Here is a 25,989-nt window from a genome sequence, read left to right on the forward strand (position 1 = left end):
AACTTGAGATGAAACTCTTTTCAAATGAATGGTGCTGCCTCAAATGGACCTTCTTTGGGATGATCCTCCGTTCGTTTGTTTGCAGGTGAAAATAAAGCTTCCTACTCAACTTACAGAAAAGCATCACGTATTCTTCACATTCCAACACATTGCATGCGAACAGACCAAGAGCAGCAGTGGTACAGGATCAGTCAAGGGTAAACCTCAGCCCATAGAGACACCAGGTCAGTAACCCAAGGACTTATAGATTATTGACCGAGCGTGTAGCCAGTATGGTTGGATATCGGTGAAGTTACAAACGCCAATGAAAGTATGGCCAATATCTAGCTGTCGTGAGCGAACAGACTTGGTCAACAAAGGATTAAGTAAATGGCCAAAACCCGTTTAGCGTTTTTTCCCCGTAATCTTGAACGTGTAAGGTGGCTCGTTACAGAGCCAACCGCATAATGCATACGATTTATTGATAAAGATCGGGCTACTTTTTGTGATTTATCGAAATCTATTAGTTCAAGTCTCTGGAGCTTTTACTTAAGCATTTCAAGAGAGACAGAGCTCTATCTTCAGAAATGCACGGATATTAACGGGAAAACAACGAGGGCAGATTGTTTGAGCGAAATTCATTGATTGACGCACACTTCTTTCCATTTACGCTTCAGTTGGATATGCATGGATGCCCGTGCTACATGGATCAATGTAAGTATACTAAACGAAATGATGACGTTTTAATGACGTTTAAAAACATTCGAGTGAATTCAAACAAATCTGGACCTTCCCTTTTCCTCCTACACCTAAATTACGTCTAAAAACTGATCCCGTCGCCAGTTGAAATCCGTGTAGATTAAAATAAATGTGGAACTTGTTTGTTCCTATTATACTGGTGGCTTTCTAAAACTGACAGAAGAAAAGTATGTCCTTGTTTTTTCAGCGTAAAACTCAACTAAGTAATTTTCCTTTTAATCTGTTGAGTCTGGAGTTAAATAATCCAATTGCTTCTTCGTTGCTAGGAAATCATAATACAATGTTAACCCAAAATTGGTATTTCCTTTCCGTAGCATTAAGACGGAAGAAAGTAATCTGTTAGTTGGCCAAGTAGCTCCCAGTGGCTACCTCTCCGCCTACTTTGCCGGACTCAAGAGGGTATTTAGATGAGTCTAAGTTGTTTTCGCTACCGTTTGCTATACAATTGTTAATGCAAAGATACAGTGTAGCATCTTTTTAATGTAAAATTGATTTTTCTGATAGGATATCTTCAAAATTACAGTGGCACGAGATATAATAATGATGACTGGAAAAGCAAATGTGGATTAAGAGTCTCTAAATTTCTCCTTCAGATCTTGCGTTTTCTCGGAGAGATCTCGGAATTTGCATTCATTTTCGAAAATAAAAGAGAGGGCTGGAGTTATAGGACTTGACAAGAGTCACTTTTGATCTCTTTTCTGCGGCACGCAAAATTGTCTTCAACTCTAGGACAGCTGCACTGAAAATTTGGTGATATACTAATTATGAAAAACAACAAAAAGACCAATTTGTAAGAATAAGCCAGAAAGGACCATATGTGTCCAAGAATGGAGAAGATTTCAACAGTTACCATTCCTAAGTTCGTACGTTCTCCGTCTTAACAGGCAACTGGCCCCGATCTAAAATGGGTCGACAAAGAGAAACCGCTGTTCAAAGTTTCCACCCGGCTAGTTTCCACAATCAATACTCTGGTAAGTTTTGCCGACAAAAGCGTTGTCCAGTTGAAAGTATTAAGTGCTTTTAATTTCTCAGTTATCTTTGTCACCATTTATATGTATTATTGATCTGTGGGTTTCGTTGCTTTTCTCATTGTTCGTCTGTTTGTTTCAATTTATTTTTTTTTATTGTCCGCAGGATCTTGAGGTGGACAACTTTTTCCGTCATTGTCAGAAATTTGACGGATCGCCAGCTATGGATATTGAGATGGTGAAAATTATTAAGGTAGAGATTGTGTGCAATCTTGTAACGATGTGTCATTCTCCGCTGGCATGATGAAACGAAATAGGTGGGGCCTGGGAATGGATCGTGTTCTTTTGTCGGGCAGTTTCACCATCTCAGGCTCTTTCTTACCTCAGTATACACCCACCCAACCACTCGTAATTCCTATCTGTAGTTTTTATAAAAATCTTGTCAGTAATGAAGTTCTGAAAAGGATGTGCTCGTGTAAAATAAATGTCAGATTTTGGCGATCACACTTGCATAGGTATCGTCCTTTCCCTGAGGTCTTCAAAATTGTTTAGCGTGATTTTACTTCCCGCTATTTCACTTTTACAGCTGCTGAATGCTGTTGCTGTTGGCACAGTGGCAAGATTCCTGCCAGTTATCTTCAATCAGCTTTTTCATATTCTCGTTGTTACAGGAAACGAGGATGTTTCTCTAAATGTGGTCAGGTATGTGAGTTATATGCGATAGAAATGCGCGATGATACGCAAATTTTCGTATATACTCTTACGCAGTGGAAAATTGAAATACATATGGTTGTCCTTTTCAAGCACGTTGGTCCCAAACCAGAAAAAGGTGCAAATGTACCAGGAGCAGCCACAGGCTCAAGCTTTGTGAACCTCACTGTAAGAAAGACGCGTTCAAAATTTCTTTTTTTTCCCAAGAACTGGTAGAGACTAGAATCAGCTCCTCCCCGATATGCCTGATGTTACGTCGCTTGCCGAATTTAAGAATTACCTTTGTTCATTAACTTAATAAGAACGTGTCGAGCGTGTCAATTTATATAGTTAACTTTTCATTGTATATTATACTTATTTTAATTTTTGCTTTTGCATTTTGTAAGTGGTTATTGTGTACCCTAACCGTGAATAAGGGGGCACTATGGTCCACGGCCATCTTTGATGTCAATCCGGCCTTGTGATTGGTTTATTTGTGCCACGTTGTACAAAATACTCTTCTCTGATTGGTTGTGTACCTTGTACTTCTGCTTCTTCATCTACTTGCTGTTTCTCGGCAGGGTGCTGATTCGAATCACGGCGCAACTCCACGGGGCGAACCGATTAGAAGCTTTGAAATCTTATGTCAAGGTTTGTATTTCTTGTGTTCTTTCGCCTGCCTGATAAATGGTCTTTCCAAGCCGGTGAATATCAGTATTATTGTCTCAAACTGAACTTCATACAGTTGTCTCATAGCATTCAAGGTGAGCATCAACGAAGTCCATCTTGTTGTGGAAGTATTTTAACATCAGTCTCACTCTTCTGTGACGCTCAAAACTACCTTCAGAGCGAGGAAAATCGTAAGCCAAAACATAAACGAACGTCAATTTTTTTCCTATAGTATGTATTCGTCACAGACCAGCCTCCGGACAATAAAAATACGATTCACGAACAACTCTCAAAATACTTGATGACGACTCTAAAGCCTGGCGCTGATCCGGCGGTTGTCAAAGATCTCATGAAGGTACAATATGTTTGCAAACTTCAACGAAAAGGGAGTGCAGAACATAGAATTTTAGGCTTTGATAAGGGTTTCCTTTATTCTGAACGGGTACGGTGATTACTGCGGTTTTTGCTTTTATGAGTCAATCGTTAGGCGATGCAGTAGAGGAGGACTATGTAAGTGAAACAGGGTATCTGATTGACTTACACTCGTTAGTGTTAAAACTCAGAAATGTGTACATATGCTGATTTGTCTTAGGTCAATTTTGCTCGTGGATATGCGAAGCATAGGAACGAGCCATGTGAGGATTCGATATGTAAAATACGTGACATCAGCACGGACTTATGAGTCTGCGGAGAGCACGCGTCTTATTAATTGTAGTGGACTGATGATTAGATATGGCGGATCCATTAGGGAGGACTCCTGTGGGGATGGCGGCTCAATTCTGTTTCTCCGAATCATAGCGACATTGGCTTTTAATCCAATCATTGTATATTCTACTTATATTCTGCACATTATGTCCACTAGTTTATCCTAGTATTAATTTGATTTCGAGTTCCAATTAATTATAGGAAACATAAATTGACACAGTATTATCGTGATTTGCGTTTTGAGAGTTTTACAAGGCAACTCTGCTTAAAGAGAACTGTTTGCGTAATTATTTGTATGCTGAGATACTCAACAAAGATTTGTTTAAAGACGACAGCTTATCAGCTCATTCCTATTCATCACTTTAGGATGTAACCTTCCACCGTTTTGTTTATTTTTCAACAAAAACAGTTCATACTAACAGAGCCAAAAGAAGGTCGTTGGCTTTAGCTCACTTTATTGTGTAAAACTGTGTTATTTGCTTCTGCAGTTGTCGTGGTTTTTCTTCGAGATAATCGTGAAAAGTATGGCTCAGACTCTCGTGCAATCAGACAAGTTGAAGGTAACTTCACAACATGCATTTCAAATCACATTTTATTTTCTCTACGTTTGCTTTCTTGGATCACACGCAGTACTGACACAATTGTGTGTTAATTTCTGTATTTTACCACAAAGACCACAGTATCAAGTAGCAGAAGTATATTAGCTTTTTTGTAGATTCCAAGCGGACACAACCTGGAAAATACTGTAGTAACTTCGAAGAATCAACGTGAAGATCGCACATGCCGTGAAAACCCGTAGTAACCCCTTATATCGTAACATAATTACACATATTCTCAATGTTATCTAAGTATGACTTTGAATCTCTATAGTTAATTCGTAACAAATAAATTGTATAGCAGGCTCATGAAATTATTACTGATCAGGTGCTTTTCTTTGTTGGATTATTTGCAGAGATTGAACCGTGACAGCTGGTTTCCAGAGAGCTACAATCGCTGTTTAGAGAATTTCCTTCAAGCTTTTGTGCCTCAAATCATCAGCAGATTAAAAGACCATCCCCAAATAGCAAAGGTTTTGTTTTTGACAATATTATCTCTCTCGTTGTCGTCGTTTCGTTGATATCCGCTACATTGGTAAGAGTAATTTCAATTGAGTGTCGAAAGTAACCCGGGATTGCTTTGGTTTTACTCAACTTAACATTGCTCCGTGATTGGCCCAGAAAACTCGCCGCACCATCTTCTCAACCAATCCGATGCAAAAGCAGTTTGCTAGTTATCACTTTGAGTTCTCATTGGCTAATGATAACGTAAATCTTTCTTCTGATTGGTCCTTGGGATTACTTTGGTTTTATTTTTTTGACACTCAATTAAACTGCTGTACTTGTAGACAGAGATAGAGAGTAAGTCTAAAGAATTAATTTTTACCTCATTATTTTCTTGACGTTCATTTATTGTCGTCCTTTAGGAAGCAAATTTCCACTTGGCTTGTTTCACCAAGGTATGCTAAACAGTTAATTATTAACAAGATCTTACCAGATGATATTCATCTGTGACAACTGAACTACGATTTAATTCGAGCGTTTCTTTCATTATCGTAAAGAATTGTCATCGTAGGGATAACAGTAGCTTTTTCCAATATTGCCGAGTAATTCTACCATTCTTCATTTGACTTCTGATGTGAAATTTTCTTTCGTTTTACGTTGATCCCCATTTTTTCAGTTTCCATTTTTTCGGCTCAGTTTCTTCGCGTGTATTTCATTTAAAGTGATGTTTTTTATTTTTAGGACTGTTTCACGTACTTAGACCGTGGGTTTGTCTTTCAAATGATCAGTTATTATTCTGAACAGTTTAAAGACTCTGATACACAGGTAAACGTTTGTTTGTCTTATGTTATGATCGAGGGCCCTGCTAACCCCCCCTGCAACTAGAAAGAGGGTCCAACACCCTCCTCTCTATTCAGGAATGACACGTCCGTTTTGGTAGTAACTTTGTCCCTCTTTTTTGACATGGATATCTATCTTGACCGTTGGTCTTCTCGTAACTGAACACTCCACGGGTTTAACCTTTTACTGTAGTACTCTATAACCTTCTTCCTACTTCTAGCCATTGTTATTGTTGATGTTGTTGTCATATTTGAATAATGGCTCGATTCGAATAGAAATTTGAAAACTTTCCTGACATCTTTTCCCTTTGTTTGCGTCACAAAAGCAATATATTTATGTAGCTAAAGCACACAATCACTGAATAACATCATGGCATTTGAGTTTTTCGCCACTGGCGTACATCTTACAGAGTGAAAACTGTGCAAAGGGGGTAACTCGATCCTAGACTGGTCTTGAGTCTGTAATTTGATGATCTTGGTGGACAAATTCTTTGAAAAGCCCTATCGATCTTGGATATATTTTCAACTTGACCGTTTGAAAGGGTTGTTCTGGTTTAAATTTAAACCTTACCGTAGACTGATTTTATCTGTGTACTTTTCAGATGCTTGAATTTAAATTCGAATTTCTTCAAGTTGTTTGCAATCACGAGCATTACATTCCGCTCAACCTACCACTGGACGTCAGAAGTACGTTTTAAACTAAATTTATTACTTTGCTTTTTATTAAGTGTGATATTAAAGGTCGCAACGCACACACTCTGACTAGCTGAGACCATTGCTCAGCTTCTTATGGGTATTTTCGCAATAAAAAAACATTTATGGACGCCAGTAAGTTTTCCCAGAGTTGGGGGGGGGGGGGGGAGGAAGACTTGGGTCAATTTTTGCTGGGTATGTGCTGCTGGCTCTCCCCTATTATAGTCTATTGCGTGGCCAATTATAGACCCTATTTTATTCACTTTTGGAAAATGAAATTTTCGCGATCCCTACGGCAACAACTTTTTAATCGCCAATCTTTCCATACTTGCCTGCTCACCAGAATTTTCTTAGCCCCCAAATCCCGAAAATATGCGGCCCCACTTTGTAACTCTATTGGAAATGCAACCTCATTATGGTCAATCTAGTTGTGAAAATGCAACCCCATCCAGTGGCACATCTCCATCAGCCTATAACTAGAAAGTAACACCCCCCCCCTCCACCTCCCCGTGCAGGACAATTTACTATTTCTGTGAAATCAATACCCTTCTGATTTCAATCGTCACGCACAGATGCTGAAAGCCGTGAGTTAAATCTGTCTTTCATTGAAGGTTTTCGAGAGAGTTTCTAACCCTTGATTTTAAGAACCTGACTCGAGGATCACCACGCGTTTCTACCAGTTTTGGTAACCCGCTGGTTGTCTTTTTACACGGTCCTAGCCTTGAATAATATAAGATTACCACCGTATGAAAGCTTTCAAGCACATTTACAAACTCTGCTTGTTATGACCGGTTCACGTCCGGCGAAACATGTCATAAACTTTAAGAACTGCACAATGCACTGAAATGACGCTTTCATTTAAGAGTCAGAGCTTCAATTGTTATGTCCCATGACATTGTTGTTATCGTCCTCCCAGATCTTGGCGGTGTTCATGAGTGTGAGCTGACCGACGATTACTGTAAGAGGTATTTCCTTGTGGGACTTCTTCTACGAGAGGTAAGGACTAACATATGCGCTCATATTATATTCCAAGCACAAACCCCGTCGCCAAAAACACCAGCAACGATCAACTGCAACCTGTGTCCAAAGAGACCATTTTAATTTCAAAACACAGTAACCACAATCACTCTCAAATCCTCTGTTTCATCTGCTGTTCTCAGTCGTTGCTGTATTTTTTATGCCGTCCCGCAATTCTTTTGTAGGTCTCCTCTGCTCTCACACAGGGCCGACACATCAGAAAACTTGCCATTAGGGTGTTAAGAAACATGCTCGTTAAACATGAACTTGATGACCGTTATGAAGGAGAGGTGAGTATGGACCTAATGCATGTATTGTAGCCGCTCAAAAAGCGGAAAATTTTACGCACCCTCTAGTTCGGTTAAGGAAAACGTCGACCTTTGCCTAGTGGTTGGCATGCTGTTCTTGAACGAGACACCTCACTCTCACAATATCTCCATCCCCCTCCCGGAAATGGTATTGGATACCGTCAAACTTTCAGGTAAACCTGATGATATGCAGGGTAAGGTGAGGACTTAGAAGAGGGGAATTTACCCGTGATAGACTAGAATCATATCCGAGAGGAGTATCAGGACTCTGTTAGTCACGGCACCCCTCAGAAACCTGGATAAGCCCCAGCGGCTCCAAAGGTCGTTCTCGCGTGCAGACTTCGCTTTGCTCTTTCCTTCGTTTGAAAGAACAGAATTTTGACCAACTCTTAAATAACAGAGCTTCTTTATTTTGTGTCCACAGCAAAAGCAAGCCCGTATATGTACGCTTTACCTTCCCCTCCTTTCGGTCCTTTTGGATCACGCACCTCGTTTCCATGGTAGCAAGTATGAATTGTCGAACCCAATCCTCGCGCAGCAAATGTCCCAGACCTCTTCGACGATGACTGTTCCCGGCAGTGAATTTGGTGCAGAGTCAAATCGCAGCTCGGCGGCGATGAAGCAGAGTCCGAGTGATTCACTCACTCAGCAGACAGCTGCTCCACTCAGAGAGGCGACTCAGATCGCTCTGCAAGTGCGACTAGATGAGGACGAGACAAAGGAACTCCTCCTATGTGCTTTGTACATCACCAAGAACTTAGAGCAAGGTACGTGAAGTTGGCTCTCTTCGAGTGAGTGGCGTAATAGACACTACAGCTGATTAAGTAAAAGGGAAATACATGGAAAAGAGTAGAGAACTCAAAGTTAACACAACCGTTTTCTATTGCGCAGGCGTGCGAGTTACCAATTTACTTTTGGTTTACGTTTTGCGTCTAAAATTGAATGGTTCAGAGAGTGGCACGGAGCGAAGGGAAAAAGGCAATCTCGGATTACTTTCGACTCTCACTCGAAGACTGCCTAATACGTGGTTTTATTCTGTTAGACACTGCTTCCTAGATAATGAATAGCGTTCTACGAGCTTTTACCCTCATGAAGTCTTTTTCGCGTACGGATTTCTGAGAAAACTTGTTCAAACTGCTTGTATGAAAATTTAATTGTCAGCGGCTTCATCTGTGGATAGATGAGCGCGGGGCAAGCTTACTCTTCAGAAATATGCTATCATGGTGTCGTTTCCACGTCGATAACTCCCGAGTCCTTTTTAGCGTATTTTAAATTTCTAGTGTCTCTCGCACGCTTCCAACCCCAAGGTGAAATGATTTTTACTCAGGTGTGATTCTGGACTGGTGGCGCCAGATCTTGTCATCTACCGTCAAACGTCCTCAGTGGCATCCTACAGTTCTGTATTTGGGGCAGCAGGACAAGAACTACTGCAAATTCGCCGCCATTATCGATGTGTTTGATTTGCTTGAGTAAGTTGTCGCAAAAGTGTTTTTGTTCCTTGATTTTCTGTTATTAGTAGTATTTTTGTTGTTATTATTATTATAATTATTATTATTATTATTATTATTATTATTTGCAAGAGGTTATAAACGTCAGTTAACTGCGCTTCATCTTGATGTATATTTGCAGACTTGCTTTAAAGCACTTTCAGTACGTTGGAGAGGATAAAATAATTTCTTACAGGTAAAGGGATTTAGGTTTTATGGTTAGAATCGAGGAGAAGCTGGATATCTGACTGACATGCTAACTGATTGACAGACTGACTGGCTAATTGACGGACTTACTGACGGACTGGGGTGATGTCGAATTGACTGATTGATTGACAGACATTTTGACTGACCGAATGACTGACTGACTTAATATTTAACAGTCTTCCCATTCAGTGCGTTGTGGTAGAGTCATAAATGTACGTAACTTTCACATACGTACGTAACTTTCACATACGTACGGATTAAAGCCTTTTAACTTGCTAAATTCCTAACTATAAACACTTGTCCGTGCAAAGACTCTCTTTGTAAGGGCTTTACTACATTGAAAGGAAACCCTCCTTTTACTACGAATGCTCAAGGTTACAAGAGCACTGTCGACGAGTTGAGTTTTAATCTGTTTCTTTATGGTTAGGAAGTTTAAATTTGAACTATTCTTTAAATACAGCTTGAAAATTATTGACCGTACATGAGTTTTCTGTGAGAACCGTGAAGTTTCATAAACCTCTTTCATGAGTGCTTGGCATATGAATTCTTTTTTACGCATGCAAAGAAGTAACGCAGCTTGACAAGGCTACTGAGGAAGGCTTAGATCAAGCGGAAGGGAGATGATCTCGGTTCCATCCATTTTGGAAGAGGTCGATAATTTTGGTACCTGCGTAACTTGAACTAACAATCCTAAATACAGAATTCTAATTTATGTCTAAAATAAGGTAAATTGTAGACAACACGATTTCAAAAAAGTTAACGTTCTAATTTTTTGCCATTATCTGTGCTTGTCGCTCCCTTTAAGCCACTCTTTAATGGTGATAGTTCCCCTTATTGACTAAATGTTAAAAGATATGCAATATTAACCTGGTTAATTTTATGCTTTAAACAGGGATATTGAATATCTTAGAGCGATATGGCCTCCATTGAGCAACCAAAAGTACGAACGTAACAGCGTATTCACTTATTATAACAAATAATTTATAAAGAACATTGTTAATGTTTAACGTAAATATGACCCTTAAACAAGGCAGTTACCTTAACAGTTCTTCTGTTCGGCTGTTATTTGCAATATAACAGCAGTAACTTGAACTAAATATTCAGGCTTCTACTTTTTGTGTACTGATCGCATGGAATAATGTTGAGAATGTGGCGAGAACGACGGAATTTGTTCTGCTAACTACTGTGTACGTAAAAAAATATTTCTCTTAACTTTCTATCCTGCAATTTCACATTAACTCTTCATCATGTAATCTTGTTAAAAATATTCATTAACAAGGGGTATTAAAATCCTACACTTGTCTCTTTTTGCATTTCGTAATTCGCTTACTTCAATTGGCATAATTCTTTATTGATGTAGTAGTTGATGGAAGTGGTTGCGTTGTTCTTGTTCCTGATACGTTTTATAGATTGTAGCTTAGTTTATTCTTGTTTGTGTCTGTTTGTTTGTTTTTTTTTTTTTTACTTATTCCTCTGTCTTTCCGTCGGTCTGTCTTTGTTTCTCGGCTCTTCATCTTCATCTTAAAACAAGCGCGTCTTAGCCTCTGTGGACCCCCCCCCCTCCCCCCCCCCCGTTTTCCGTGACATGTACAGGTCCAATAATCATCGTGCCATCAATCCTACGCCTTCTTTCAATAATTACATTGTTATTTCGACCGCTTTAGCACGCCGAGTGAAAGCACCAAACAGTTCCTTGAGCATAAGTACGTCTCTAACCATGGGAAGACACGACACTCTCGAGCAGCGAGCAGCGGAGGTAAGGATTTATAAAATTCCTCTGGATGTGTCACTTGCCTGCCAAGAAATAGGTTGTAAGCTAAATTTGAATCGATTGATTCAAATCAATTTTTTTTGTCCCAGGCAATACGATTGCTCTGTGCATTGCCCTCTAGGTAAAGCCCTGGATAAACCACGTTTCAATCCATTCTTAAAGGGCAAACTCTTTCTCGGGAAACGATTCGATTGGTTTCAGTTGTTGAAATAACTATTTCCCGTGATTTTGGCCTGACTAGCAATGTGTTTTTTTTTCTCTGCAACTGTACTTTCAAAGGGTTAACTCTCGATACTCGTGTGCTCATGGAAGGAAATCTTGCCAATGAAGTTGGTCTTATTGTGTTGGACACTATTGAACTGTTTTGTGGTCAATTTAAGGTAAGTGACACTGGACACTGTCTCTAGTAACGAGTAACTCTATCCTCATCTCAGTGCCCATTTCATGAATGATTAATTTCTGAAAATACAAGTGGTATCTTTAGGGATGTTATGGACAATCAGGTCTCACTGAAAGGCGTTTTCAATTGAGTGTTGAAAGTAATCGATTATTGCTTTGGTTTTGCCAAACATCGCTTTGTGATTGGTCAAAAAAAAAAAAAAAAACCTGCGCCACCTTCTCAACCATCAGATTTAAAACTCCAAGCAACCTCGATCTGGGGACACGTTTTCCCGCGCTTCATGCAGTTCTGCTGTTTTTGATTAGAGTTTTAATTGGCTCATGATGATGTCAATTTTCGCTCCGATTGGCTGTGGTGATAACTGTGTTTTTTGAAATTGAAATGAAAACCGTTCTTATTTACAGCCGAAGAATTTTACATATTTGAGGGGACTACAAAAAGCTACACCTTGCACTTCTAAGTTATTGTCGCGTGTTATTAATCACTTATGTAACTGTTATCTAAAGCTGTCATATTTCTTCTTACCAAAACAATTCCGGACTTTTTACAAATACACTTTGAGTATTTTAATGGTGAAAATGATTGATCTGTTTTTACAATTGAATTTTACCATGATTTATTTTGTCGCTGTTTATTTTTTAATTCTTTAGTATCACTTGGAGCAGGATGATGGAGATAATTTACTGATGAAGAAGGTACGTGACATTGGGAAAATTCTTCCAGGCCAATAACTTGTAATAATTTTCATTTTGTTGTTATTTTATTTCTGTTGTCCTTGCTTTAGCACCTTAGAGGAGGAAAACTGTATCTTGGAAACACTTTTTCGGTTAAATGTAAACTGGGGAACGTCATGAAAATTTTGCGTCCTCGAAACTTTCCTTAAACTTTATTCCTAGTTAGTTCCCCCCCCCCCCCTTATACGTTAATTGTATTTAAAATTACATTATATTACATTATGTACCTGTCTCTGCCGTTCGAAGGAAGAGAAAGACTGCTTATTGTAATGAATAATAGAGTTCTCATTTGTCTTCTACAAAAAATGGCAAAAATTCGATGTTTACAGCTGTTTTCGGTTCTTTACTTCATCACTGCATTAGTTTAATATAGAACTAAGATATGAAACATATAGAGAGCTAGTGGAATATCTTTGAGTACCTAAAGGCAACGCAGTGCGTGGTAAAATTTCCTTTTGATTATTCTTCACTCTAATTGTCAAAGCCATGTGGCTTTAGTTGTTACTGTAACGAGCAGGTAACAGATTTCCACTTTGTATGCTTATTCCAACAGGTGTTTAACGTGCTGCTAAGCTTTTTACAGATTCCTCAGTCCGAGTTCATGATGAAACACGTGTTTGCAAGTCTTAGATCGTACATCAACAAGGTAACAAATCGACTGATCATTTGAGCACTTTATTATTCCTTTCCATTTTGTAACTGTTTTAAAACAATATATTCGCAAAGATATGATGGGAAACACTTTCGTGTTAGTGTATTTTTGTGTGATTAATTTCGCCTCTGATTGACAGTGAACATAGTATGCTATTACGTTGCTACTTAGTCTTTTAAGATATTTAGTCCTGATGAAACGGTTCCAGAATTTCAATCCAGCATCACTTAAACGTTGTTAGATGAAAGGTCAGGAATCACTAGTTCTCTCTGGTCTTCTCGGTTGAGCACTATTCAAGATTTCGCACGAGGTTGAACATTCTGTGATCGGTTAATCTCCCTCCCCATTCCTCCCCTCCCTTCTCTCTTTTCTCTCCCTTCCCTCCCCCGCTCTGTTTTCTTTTACTCCCAAATCACCTTGCACTTCATGCTCTAGTATTCGTGACATAGTATGGCAAATCTCAACAGTGGAGTGGGCACCTCTCTATCTTATGCTACCGATTTGTAAAACGTTCTTCAATGTTTTCTTGTTTTACTTCAGTTTCCAGCTGCTTTGTACAAGGGAAGCGCTAGCTATTGTGGCGATCTTTGTCGTGAGGTAAATATTTGAGTTTATACGGATCATTTTCCGTTCAATGAAAAATTTTTGCAGTTCTTGTAGCTTGCTTTCCACGGTCATCTTTGTTTTCTATATTTTCATTTGCTGTGTAAATTGTCTCTATGTTATTTATGTCAGTAATGTATCTATCTTTATCTTCCTTGGCTAGATTTTAAGCTGTTGTAACTCAAAAATGGAAAGTCTTCGAAACCAGGTGCGTGGATTACTTAATAACGTCTTGTCACCTGTCAGTCAAAACCGAGCTAAAACGACCTTTGGAAATCTCTATATAGCAGGGATATAATTGATGTATTGTCGTACAATAAAATTTGTTGTCAAATATTCAAACTCAGACCAAACCTAAATCAGTTGTCGCCTAACTCCTCGACGATTATTTCCCGTCGACAGGAAGATATAGGTTCACTTATCGATCCCCTTCTTTGAAAAGATTTCTCTCAGTTGTATCTCGCTCAATTTATTGATCAAACGCCGGGAGAAGGATAAATTGCTTCTTCGATAAACGGAACGAAATAAGCATGTGACCTGTGAGAAAGATGCGTTTGTTGCCTTTTACCATGACTTTTAACACTGGTTGACAATCACTGGTTACGAAAAAACCTTGGTTCGGATATCGTGGAAGTGACTACAGTGTAAGAAACGGTGTCATTATCGCGCCATGACATGAGTGGTGTGTTTCTACAACGACATGTCGCCGTCTTTCTATCGACAATATTACCATTTGCAACTGTATGTGTTTTGCACGAGAGAATTCTGTTCGTGGTTTTTTTCGGGAGAAGATTGTTAATTTGCAATTGTTTAACGGCAACTTTTTATCTGAAGGAAAAAGAAAACGGTGACCTACACAGGCCATTTTCCATCACCCATAGATAGAATTATGATTAGTCAGCTGCCTGATAGCAATTGCTAATCTCTTTAGTTATACAATGTTCATTCGAAATTGTAGTTCCGTTGCTAGAAAACAGATCCCCAGATTATTTCCACTCCTGTTTTGCGTGCAAGAAATGATTTTATAATATTTTTGTAGTTTTTGTTTTGATGGCTCATTCTTGATGTCTTACTAAGAGGAATGTGTTTTCTATTTGCAGGCCTGTTCGTTTCTCTACCTGTTGATGCGAAGTAATTTTGAATTCAGTGGAGGACAAGGTTGTGATCGAGTCCACTGGCAGGTATAATCACATGATTAGAGAAATAGTAGAGATTTTTACAACCAACATTATGCGAACGGCGAATAATAAAAATGGACTTAAGTTTTCCTGTCTTCATCTCTGCCTTTTGTGCACTAAGGCGAGAACATTTATATCCGTTGTGAATTGATAATTTTGTTTTCTTCTATTGAATTGGATCTTTTTTAAGGATCTACGTGAAATTCGCTGCTCCTGTTTTCACTAAAAGTGGTTTTGATCTCTCTGTGGACTCGCACGATTACTATTTTGGCCTGTGGTGGCAGATTACATCCGTTTTTTATGTGAAATTTTATTCTCTTTAGAGTCAGAAAAATCACGTCTTTTCGGCGCAATTTCCCGTGAATTAACCTATGAAGTGTCGAAAGGCTCCTTGTAGTCGACATGAATGTGGAAAAAAAAACGCTGCTGTCTCTTCATTATGCTTGGTTTTTAAATCAGAATCCGCCCGTATTTGACAATCCAAGAAAATTTTTTCAAGGCGCTAATCTAGTATTTGTGCTATTCCCTGCACCATTGGTGGCGGAACTGTTAAACTTACTTAAAGTTTTCATTACGCGAAAACGTGATGTACCCTCAAATAAGAAATATAATTTTAAAGTTCTATTTTATAGTTTTGAATTAGTTATGACACCTTTTCACTGTAAAGCTCGTCTGATCAATTTATCGAAAAAAAGAAAATATTCCCAAATGTCAATGAATTATTTTAATTTGAAATTTCAACTAACCATCCTTTATGCCTTGGAAAAATGAAAAATACAAATAAATGAATTGAGCACTTAATGAAAAACCTGCCTTGAAAATGAAATGTTGTACTTCATGTGTAAATGAAGTTCCTCTCGCCTTGCTCGTCCCTCAAGTTTGACTTGTATTTCTCTTAACTCTGCCTTAAATATCTTGTGGATACCAAAATTTTTTTGTACCTTTCGTTAGAACCAGTTTTTCATATATCAGAAATTATTCATATCACAGGCCACTTGCGGTTATAATTCAGGTGAGAATTAACATTTCTCTTTATCGCCAACACAGGTGATAACCAAATGGTAATTTTTTACTGTCATACTTTCACAATTGCCTTGTTCAAGGGATTAAAATTTGTTTTTCATATTTTAATCCTTACGCGTATTTGATCTTGTACAAGGATATATTTTGAATAGGGGTCCAAATCCCTTCCTTTATATTAGTAGCTTTTCCTGGTAATTTCGTTCAATGAATTTTAGCGCAACCAATTTCTAATTACCAATACTTCATCCTCAAAGTCGCTCAGTTTCAAATCACATAAATGACAGTTTTTAAATAAAAAAATTGTTTTATATGCAGTCTACGGTTCTAAAATATATTTGTACTGTGGATTAACAGAGCAAGGTAGTTTGAAGCCGAAAGTGTCGAAATTAGGCAATCAGAACCAACACAAATGCCTAGAGAACGATAATTTGCAAACTAAAACTCCTTTCGACAAAAAGGTACGTGTGTGATTATAATCTTTGGTCGCTTCATGTCTCAATCTCTTTTTGAATAGAACGGATGGCATATCCTCCAGAAGTCGGTAAAATGAGTTGCTAGTTAAGCGAAGGGAGGAATACACCTAGTGATGCGTTTAAGTATCTTGCTCATCCATCCGTGTGTTGGTTCTCATTCGTATGAGCGTTCATTTCGCTAACACAACATGAATGTTATTTTTCTCCAGAGCAGTTCTGGTTGTGTTGGGGTGTAACACTCAGTTGAATTAACCCTAGACTGAAGTAGACAGGAACGCATTAGCGCTAGATGTCGTAAAGAAAATATCAGTTGCATTTAGAGTTAACATTTTTCGCCGAAAATTTTCCTATATCTTGGCGTGTTTCGTCTTTGTTGTTACTATTATTCGCTCAGTCCTCAAACACTTCCATAAAAATTTTTCCGAACCTGAATCTTAGAGTGGCTGCATTTCCTATATTTTGTGGAATAATCATCGAATCGTAGACAAAATATGTCTACAGGCGCAATGAAAATTGGTTTTATGATTCTCCATTTGCATGCACTAAGGTACAATCAATCTATCCTAGAGAATCATAAGTCGCGGTCTTGTCGAACATGGACGACACCAAGCTAAGATCAAATATTTCACGATCATTTAATATCAGCTGGACAATGTTTTTTCGCAGTTTTTTACATAGACCAAGGCTACATTTTCTTTTCCGATTGTAGTGTACCAATGAGTTATTTAAATAATTAAAGTTTTTCATCTTTTCGTTTTTCGCTAGGTAATCGTAGCGGTCTCCAAGTTGATGGCGATCGGGTTAAACCGTTCAGCTGTAAACAACTCTCTTCTGGCGCTAAAGAATTATGCTGTAGAAGACAAAGGAATGAAGGTAACTTTTTCTTGTTTTTTTTTTTGTTTGTTTTTTTTTTTAACTTGAGTCTTGTTGGGCTGTAAACGTAAATAAATGAATCAATTATTCAATCAGTCAATGAAATTGCGTCAGTCCGACTTTCAGCCAAGCAGAAAGTCTTTCATGGACTTATCTTACACAGTTGAGACGGCGAAATACTGCACTTGGCTCGTTTTCCTTTGTTCGTTTTTCCCATTGTTTTTTTTTTTTCTTTTGTTAATTTTTTAATAGACCTCGAAATCGTTTCGGTCTGAAAGCCCGCGGTAGAGGGTCAATTATCCAATTGTGCAGGCTGTTCAGAGCTGGGTTAAGATAACTCAGGGTTAGTGTGAAATCTGAAATCAGATCTGAAAGCTTTAAAAGAAATTCAGTATAGTTCTTTTTTTTCTACAATTTGAGGATTGGCTTTTTTAAAAAGAATAGAGAAAATTATCTAAAAAAGGCTATCGAAAAGAAAAGGAATAAAGAAACCTGGCTGAAAAAAATGTAATCCTGGGTTATTGACCTTCGAGCAACTGGGCCCTTGTTTTGTTCGGCAAACGCAGTCTCTTTTTATAGAGGAATTGGTTGAAATGGTTGCCAACTCAGATGTGAGGGAACTTGTACTGAGTACAAATGCTTTTATCGAGTTTGATCAGTCTTTTCGCAAGTTTTATTACGGTAAATTTGGTGATCGGCCGCGGTTGTTAGTTAATCTACCTGTTCTCACACCCTGAGTCTTGATGGATAACACTTTGTACTGTTTTGTCGAAATTGTGTCATTTTTTCTATCTGCTTGTCATTCCTTTAAAAGCATACGGCTTTTCCCGCTGAGGTGAAAGACCTAACGAAGAAGATTCACACCGTTTTGCAGGCGACTGCACAAATGAAGGTATGCGTGCTTAAATTATAGTTGCTCAGCATGTAGGTTTGGTTTTGTTTACCTAGTCTCCTAAAGGTCTAGGCACAAGGTAAGCCTTTTTTGTTACATTTTTTCAGGGTGTTCTGACCGTTAATCTGTAAGGACAACGCTCGCGCCTTTTAATAGGAATCTAGGGAGATTTGGCCGATGGGGTTGACTTTCCATGAAGAGAGTTGGGTCTTTATATTTCTCACAAACATTTTGATGCCGAAGAAGGATAGTAAATATACCCAAAGTGTAGACGATTTGCTTACTATTGTAACTACGGTTAAAAAGAATTACCCCGGGATTGCAGTGGTTTTGTTTTATTTTGCGCTGTTACGGTTCCAGAAAACTTGCGCCACTTTCTCAGTCGTGAGGCACTGAGGTTTTAGTTGTTTGTGTCTTTCTTTCCAGACGGAATTGTCTTGAAAGAATGTCAGGTGTTATCAAGAGCGAACTTAATGCTATTTGCATCTGATTTAATTCTTGACTGGCAGAACGTTTGTAATATGTATTTTGATTTGCAAAGGCGAACCTTTCGTTGATTTATCGTAGCCCTCGGGGGTTATCACTTTTTTTCCAATGAGCACGCCACTCTGATCATTTTAAGTGCTGTCACGTTTCATTTTTTTCACGAAGAAGCTTCATTATGGAGAAACAAAACGTACTAAATGCCTGTAATACGTTTTGAGCGACAATGTAGTAGTTCAGGTTAAATTTGTTGTCTCTCGCCCTTTGGAACGTGTAATAGAATTAGACATTATTCCATTTGGGTTGAATAAGCAAGAAATGAAATCACTTAGTTTCATTCGGTTCTTAGAGACCGGTAGCCATGGGCAAGAAAGTAAGTTAGTGACGCTCCTAACCGTTTATTTTAACCAGCCAAAATATTTTTGATCTTGTATAATTTTAGCACGCACTATTATTTTTTTGTTGCGTGTCTGATCAGTAATTCAGACCATTAGCAAGTTCCAGCGAATGCACGGTACTATTAAACGAACTATAGTGTTTATCACTGAGTCAGACGATCGCGAGCAGTGGCCCTGATTTATATGGATAGATCAGTTGGCGACACAGCACATCAGGAAATTAAAGATCGCTTTCGATTTGTTGGATACACTTGACCTTTGCACGTGATAGAACTATGTTTACAAAGACAGGAAATTCGTTTCATCGATAAAATATCCTTGACGAAGGGCGTTTAGTATTTGCGAAGACCAAGTTTTCGCCATTGCGAACTTTACTGACAGTTTTGCTTTAAGACGTGCCATACAGAACTATAATCGTGATTCCTTTGGAATTTCTTTCAAATCCTAACCGCCTTCTGTAACGGTTCGAAGCGCTACTGTGAGAAAATAGATGGCTTTGCGAGTATTCTCCGACGAGGAAGTAAAACACGAGCCATATTTGAAAAATAGAAAGTTGTGCGTGAAGAAAAAAGAAAGTTTACATGCCATTGAGGAGTTCGCCGCACAGCAGTTGGTTTTCCTCCCTATTTTGAGCTCTCCCACACCTCTGAGCGCCGCGACGATTAACCGAAAATTCTTTTTGGTACATTTCGTGTTCTGTGTAGTGTCGTTTCAGTGGATATAATTTTTCTATATTTACATTTTAGATCAATTTTGTTTAACCTCCTCTGAACAAGTTTAAATTGAAGGGGAAAGAACTACAGAATTGAAAACAGCTCGACATTCTCTAGAGTTTGAGTGCTTTTATTTCCCAAATATTGTCGGCGCTTGCATGTCAGCATATCGCCCGCCTGGAGCAATAGCACACCTTGTTGATGATATTTGTGTGATTTCCTGTCTGTACAACATTAGTAACTTTTTTTCTGAGGGAAATAGAGTTGGTTTGAACAGCCTTACTGGTGGCTTCCTGTAGATCGTCGTTGTAGATCTTTGCCATATTTCGCACGTAATTGATTATAATTTCACTTCGTTTTGTAGGAACACGATGACATCCCAGAAGTCCTTGTTGACCTTCAATACAGTTTGGCCAAGTCTTACTCCAGCACGCCAGAATTGAGAGAGACCTGGTTAGAGCACATGGCAGGCGTGCATGAGAGTCATGAAAATTACTCAGAGGTTTGTTTTGCGTGCGTGACGTTACGTGAAATATGCCCACGTTTTGCGTGATCTGATGGATTATCAGACGAGTGATAATGCGTGAGTGTGCTTGAAATTTTCGTAAATAAAGTAGGAAACTGAGTAAAAGGGGATGTTTATCTAGTCATCAACGGCTCCTTTGAAGACTTCTTAGCCCAGAGGCTTGAAACGCCCTGTTTTCAACCGGCCCAACTGTTGAAAAACGAGTCTTTTTTAACCTGAAAATTCAAACACAACGAGCCGTGATCGATTTAGATTGCGTTGTATTTATTTCTTTATGAAGGCAATAGAGTGTAACAATGCCATGATATGATTTTTTTTTTTAGACTGCCCACTGTTACATTCACGCAGCAGCGCTGGTCGCTGAATATTTAAAACGACAAGGTGAGCTGTAAGGCCGTGATTTAAACATTAACAATCGATTAATAGTAAAAATGGTGTGGCTTTTCAATGCTTCTCGGCTGGCGACTTTTGAATAAAGATTCTCTATTAAATCACACTGGAACGTAATGAGATTCAGATATGGTTTCAAGCGTCTCCCAGACCAAGGCAGACACTTAATGACATCCATTTATCATTTGGCTTTTTCAGTTTTTCTTTCTTTCCGTGGAGAGAGTCAAAGTGTAGATGGTTGTGAACAGTTGTCGCAAAAAAAGGAATTTATGACGGTGGAAATGGCAAGCTGCGACATAATTCGAATACAAAGTGGGAAATTTTACAGACGTAATATCTTTACTGATTTTCATATCTCCTTCTCTCTTCGCGTTTATCTCAGGTGTTTATCGCGAAGGTTGCGCGGCGTTTTCCAACGTGTCACCCAATGTGGTAGCGGACGAAAGTGTAATGAAAACTGACGAAGGGATGACTAAGGAGCAGAAGTACACAAAGGTAGGCTTTTTTGTTATTGATATCTTAGTAAATTTGAGATATTTCTTTGCTCAGGTCAAATGATGTTACTGACCTAGGTGAATGAATATTCCTCTTCGTATGAGTGGGCCACTCTTGAACCTCCCGACTCATCAATTATTGAAGTGACCAAGTGATAAACAAAAAGCTGTTTCTGGTGAATTTTCCTGTCGGTCGTTAACTATTAAAAATCACTTGGAAACTATTTAGAAATCGAGATAAGCTAGAGTCTGTTGAAAGCTAGATACACTGTAATCTAAAATCAGGCTTCATGCTCCTCAAGAATATTGACCCACGAATTTTAAGATTTTATTTCCTCTATAGTGGATGGTTTGCGGTCTAGTTTTTTCTAGTGATATGGGGTGAGAGCTCTGTACAGATTAATGTAATGATCCTGAAACCTCACTAGAGCGAATAAACTGTTCCCACCGCTGTAGCTTTCTCGCTGTTCACAATGTTCTCACTTAAATGGAGCTGGCAGGATCAAATTTTCCTTATTTACAGCCATCCATATTTAACTTCTTCTTCTAATTGTGTTTGTAATGTGAAGTGGTTTTGAGGAGTTCACTCTAACTGATGTTCTTTCATTAGCGGCACTTGGTGGATTTGTTGGAGCAATGTGCGAAATTTCTTGAACGTGCAGAAAGATATGAAGTCATGGGCGAGGTGTTCAAATTGGCAATACCAATATACGAGCAGGAGAGAGACTTCCTGGTGAGTGACTTAAGGGGGGCCTTTGACTGCTTCTTTTTAAGCAAAAACGTCCACAAAAACTGAAAAGAGGAATAACTGACCGCCTTATCTTAGTACCAGGATGATCTAAATCACAAGCATGCATCTGAACGAGGCGATTGAAAACTGCTCATACCAAACTACGAAGAACTCTAATTATTCCTTTTTTTTTTTTCTCCCAAACCTCAGAGGCTTTCCAATGCTTACGACAGCTTAGCTAAAGCGTACAAGAAGGTAGTGGAAGTAATGAAATCCGGCCGAAGGCTTCTTGGAAAATACTTCAGAGTTGCTTTCTTCGGACAGGTAAATGGTGCAATTTTCAGCTTATTTAAATAGATCCCGTAATTTGTATGGAGAAAAATAGGTTATTGCAGCACATAAAGTTCTGGTAACTAGTAGCTTTCTAGACGTGATGCTTGCCGAAAGTGAAATGTGCGCTCAATACGGTGAGTTGTCGGCTCTAAGCCATTCGCTCTACGCTTTCCACTCGCACATTATGCTTCAATATTAGAGGACACAGAACTGAGGTCATTACAACGCTCGTTGAGAAATTAAGAGCGCTGGAAACTGACAAAGTCAAGACTAACTAAACGTCTTTCCCTTTGTTTTTCAGATGTTCGGCGACGACGATGGAAAGGAATTCATTTATAAAGAACCTAAAATCACAGGGTTAGCGGAGATTTCTCAACGATTGGAAGCCATGTACTCTAGAAAACACGGCAGAGACAGTGTTAAACTCATCATGGAGTCTGCAAAGGTAACTGATGCAAATGATTATTATTGAATTATTTAACAATATTTATTCGTGGGTGGTTGCTCGCACCAAGCCCGGCTGTGCCACTTCTTCAATTTCCCTCACATTCTGTTGGCCGTGATATTAATTTCATCAGACAGCAATCCTTGCTTTTGTAGTTGCTTTTGCCAGTGTCAACGCTATTTCTACGTTTTTCTCCAGAACTGTCTCAGTTTTTCAGTCAATATCAAAAATTAACCAGTGATTTTACCTCCTAGGTTCATCGTGAAACGTTAGATTCAAAACTGGGCCACATTCAGGTATTATTTTTGTGTAAAAGAGAGTGTTTTGGAAAAGATAGGCTGTATTCTCAAGCGTTAGAACCGTTTATTTATACCACTTTTCATACGCAAAAACCGTAACAAGACTTTGAGCATTTATTTCTCTTATCGCCACATGGTCTTACAAATCTCAGGTCTCTAGAATGTGAGTTCGCGATACGCTTAAGCGGTACTCTTGATACTTAATGTAACAAATCACCAAAGGCGGTTTTCACATTAAATTGATAATTTCTTTCCAGGCTGCACTGCTCCTTGGCAGTCCATCAAACCAAATGTTTGTCTTTTAGAGATAGCAAAGTTTAGAGGAATCTATGTTTTTCTTGTTGTTGTTGTTGTTTTTTTTTTGTCTTTTTCAATTTCAGGCCTAAAGTTGCATGGAAATCTTCTTAGTTGAAATTGATTTCAGCTCGATTCCTAGTCGAGATCCTGAGATTTCGTTTCGTTTCGTTAAAAACATTTTACCGTTGTTAATGATGTATTCACTGCTATAAATATATTTTTAATATGCTAATGGTTTATCCCAGCCCGCTTGCATTGAAAAAATGTTTTTGGAAGTTTCGACTTTCGAAAGGCGCTTCGCAGTGGAAATGAGGTTGAAAATGCATCAAGAGATGATCTTTCTTGAAGTTATCTAAAGAAATTTCTTCAAGGTTTATCAATATTTTTTGTGTGATCCTTGAAACCATTCCCTGCAGATTACCTATGTGCAGCCCTATTTTGATGACGAAGAACTTGAACTAAGGCCGACCATATTTGAACGAAACAATAACATCAGACGGTTTATATACGAGACGCCGTTTACGGTCAGCGGTAAAGCTCACGGAAACCTTAAAGAGCAGTGCAAGAGGAAGACCATCTTAACAAGTAAGTTTGGAACGAAATTTTTGTCTCTTTATCGTAAGAAACACTGAACTTTAACGTCATTTTTCAAGTAGGGGATTACCCTAGATCATTGTTCTAAACGTTGCTGAAAGTGCTCCTCGCTTCAAAGATTTTTAAGGTGGACGTAACGAGTTCGTTTAAATGTACTTATTTATGTTTTAGCGTCCAATACTTTTCCTTATGTGAAGAAGCGAATCCTTGTTGTTCAAGAGGAACAGTATGAACTGACTCCAGTTGAGGTAAGGTAGTCTTCTATCGCAAAAAAAACTGCTTTAATCGTTGTTTTGCAAGTAACCTGCGTCTAGAGACTGATCTTCAGGATGAATGTAGATTTATAATGGTTGCTCTTGACCTATGTTTTCCCGTTTTTAACTCGTGAATTGCGCGCATGCGCAAGAGCGAGTTATAGGTACGATGTGGGGAATGGCATTCGCTCGCTCGCTCGCTCGATTGGTCGATTCCTGTAAACTTTTTTTAGATTTTAGGCTTTTGAGTGCATTTGATAGTTTTTGGCGAGCAATAAAAAGACGAAATGGCGACCTTTGTTACTAAGAATAGTGGTGGGGTGAAAAAGAAGCCAATTATAATCTTTAAAGAGTTTTTTTTTTACGTTTTAGTTTCAACAAGCGGCGCCAGCGACTGGCAGGCATGCAAGGATTCACACTGAAATAACAGAACAACCTTCGTTTTTCATAAAATTGTAATTTACAATCCTTGAACTTGAAAACAATCCGAAGATTCATTGAAAATATCACTTACTGCGAAGCGCTCGGAGTTTACAGATGTTCAAAAGCTTTTTCTGTTATAGCGTGAGATTGAGGACAAAATTGATCATTACGTTTCGTCGTGTGTGTTTTTCCTGTGTGAAGCAACAAAAGATGCCGGCGACTGACGAAATAACAAGTTAACACGAAAATCAAATAACACCTAAACAAACAGTTTTAGCTACCGATTTTCAGTGAATTTCAAGACAATTTGAAGATTCAACATACATACAACGTACTAAAATGCGAAAGTTACACACCACAAAATTGGTAAATAGGCCTGAAATGAAATTCTATCTTGTTATTAATTTTACGTTGCCTAGCACGTGACTTAAATCTACCCAGGCGGAGATCCAAAATGACGGTGGCAGGCTTAGCTTAGTTATATCACTCAAAACTCGTTCCCGTTTGTCTCTTTTGATAAAGAGGGAATCGTTAATGTTTTCATTAAGACAGTATTGCCTTGATTTTCTAATATTTACAACGAAAGACAGTAAATCTCACTTTTCACCCACATTTACTTCCAACCTTTTCTCTTAAACCAGAAACAAAAATGATAGACGTTTAAAACACATGACATCATCCACCTTGCCAAATGTAATAGCATGATCATTTCAATGGTAATGCCTTCTTATCCCAACGTTACTTTGTTTCTTTGCTACATTAGCGAACACTGAACTACTGCTCGTACTCTAGATATGACAATCAACCACAAAATTCCCTAAACCAGATAACATTAAACATAATCTAAAAAATCATGTGTCAATTCACGAGTTTGCTCACAGAGCACTTTGATTTGTTTTGGTTTTTTTGTTTGTTTTTCTCTTGTTTGTTGTTGTTTTTGTTTTTTATTTTTTGTTAGTTCATAGATTTAAGTGAAGCTTGTTTTCAAATATTCCGTATTCCTTAAATGTCAGGTGGCGTTCGATGAGATGCAAAACAAAGTTAAAGAACTCAATAACGTGATTGCACAGAATCCTCCGGACATGAAGAAACTTCAGCTAGTCTTACAAGGCAGTATTAGTGTTCAGGTATGAAACTATCACGCAGTATACAACGTCTTCATTTAAGTTAGCACAGGAAAGTTAAGCTTTAGGCAAGGTTTCCTTGTGCTTTGGTGAAATCGTTAAGGGTCTTATTATCGAAAATGTAATGATTTTATTTTTTTACAGGTGAATGCAGGTCCCCTGGCGTACGCTCATGCCTTTCTTGACAAGTCTGTTTTGGCCTCACATCCTCATAAACACATTGAGATGCTTCAGCAAGTTTACAGGGAGTTTATCGGTTGTTGTGGAAAAGCTTTGGAACAAAATGATCAGTTGATCAAGGAAGATCAACGAATGTATCAAGAAGACATGAAAGAAAAGTACGCTCAGCTGAGGACACAGTTGGCCAAGTATATTGGAGATGAGGTGTGTTAGCTGGCAAATTTCTTGATTTTTAAGTTGAGTCGTAATTTTTTCCTTCTGAAATTTTCCTTTTGGTTTTGATTGTACGACCGCTCCATTGGAAGCCCTCGAAACACTGAGTGGGGAACGTCCATTAAAATCATAT

At 38.5% G+C, this 25,989-nt stretch overlaps 1 protein-coding gene across 5 annotated transcripts in view; it reads left to right on the plus strand.

Annotated features, from left to right (window-relative positions):
• The window catches only part of LOC113673769 (dedicator of cytokinesis protein 9), a 53,445-nt gene that overhangs the window by 25,245 nt on the left and 2,211 nt on the right, over window positions 1–25,989 (plus strand). For 4 of the 5 annotated variants that reach the window (XM_089211007.1, XM_089211009.1, XM_089211008.1 and 1 more), the window contains 38 exons: window positions 86–224; window positions 657–693; window positions 1,053–1,137; window positions 1,623–1,709; window positions 1,873–1,959; window positions 2,293–2,408; window positions 2,978–3,047; window positions 3,298–3,420; window positions 4,259–4,330; window positions 4,723–4,839; window positions 5,233–5,265; window positions 5,552–5,635; window positions 6,252–6,336; window positions 7,259–7,338; window positions 7,545–7,649; window positions 8,092–8,434; window positions 8,995–9,136; window positions 9,297–9,350; window positions 11,026–11,117; window positions 11,412–11,512; window positions 12,183–12,227; window positions 12,820–12,912; window positions 13,459–13,515; window positions 13,685–13,729; window positions 14,622–14,702; window positions 16,961–17,068; window positions 17,883–17,960; window positions 19,919–20,056; window positions 20,404–20,461; window positions 20,853–20,965; window positions 21,575–21,697; window positions 21,905–22,018; window positions 22,329–22,472; window positions 22,727–22,768; window positions 23,485–23,653; window positions 23,834–23,910; window positions 25,353–25,466; window positions 25,608–25,847. In XM_089211007.1, the coding sequence (XP_089067133.1) occupies window positions 86–224; window positions 657–693; window positions 1,053–1,137; window positions 1,623–1,709; window positions 1,873–1,959; window positions 2,293–2,408; window positions 2,978–3,047; window positions 3,298–3,420; window positions 4,259–4,330; window positions 4,723–4,839; window positions 5,233–5,265; window positions 5,552–5,635; window positions 6,252–6,336; window positions 7,259–7,338; window positions 7,545–7,649; window positions 8,092–8,434; window positions 8,995–9,136; window positions 9,297–9,350; window positions 11,026–11,117; window positions 11,412–11,512; window positions 12,183–12,227; window positions 12,820–12,912; window positions 13,459–13,515; window positions 13,685–13,729; window positions 14,622–14,702; window positions 16,961–17,068; window positions 17,883–17,960; window positions 19,919–20,056; window positions 20,404–20,461; window positions 20,853–20,965; window positions 21,575–21,697; window positions 21,905–22,018; window positions 22,329–22,472; window positions 22,727–22,768; window positions 23,485–23,653; window positions 23,834–23,910; window positions 25,353–25,466; window positions 25,608–25,847 (3,891 nt within the window). Of the gene's footprint in view, window positions 1–85; window positions 225–656; window positions 694–1,052; window positions 1,138–1,622; window positions 1,710–1,872; window positions 1,960–2,292; window positions 2,409–2,977; window positions 3,048–3,297; window positions 3,421–4,258; window positions 4,331–4,722; window positions 4,840–5,232; window positions 5,266–5,551; window positions 5,636–6,251; window positions 6,337–7,258; window positions 7,339–7,544; window positions 7,650–8,091; window positions 8,435–8,994; window positions 9,137–9,296; window positions 9,351–10,253; window positions 10,302–11,025; window positions 11,118–11,411; window positions 11,513–12,182; window positions 12,228–12,819; window positions 12,913–13,458; window positions 13,516–13,684; window positions 13,730–14,621; window positions 14,703–16,960; window positions 17,069–17,882; window positions 17,961–19,918; window positions 20,057–20,403; window positions 20,462–20,852; window positions 20,966–21,574; window positions 21,698–21,904; window positions 22,019–22,328; window positions 22,473–22,726; window positions 22,769–23,484; window positions 23,654–23,833; window positions 23,911–25,352; window positions 25,467–25,607; window positions 25,848–25,989 lie in introns of all 5 variants that reach the window. The other variant, XM_089211011.1, reaches the window with a different exon arrangement.

This window comes from Pocillopora damicornis, chromosome 6, assembly GCF_964200805.1.
Source record: "Pocillopora damicornis chromosome 6, jaPocDami1.2, whole genome shotgun sequence".
Lineage (NCBI taxonomy): Eukaryota > Metazoa > Cnidaria > Anthozoa > Scleractinia > Pocilloporidae > Pocillopora > Pocillopora damicornis.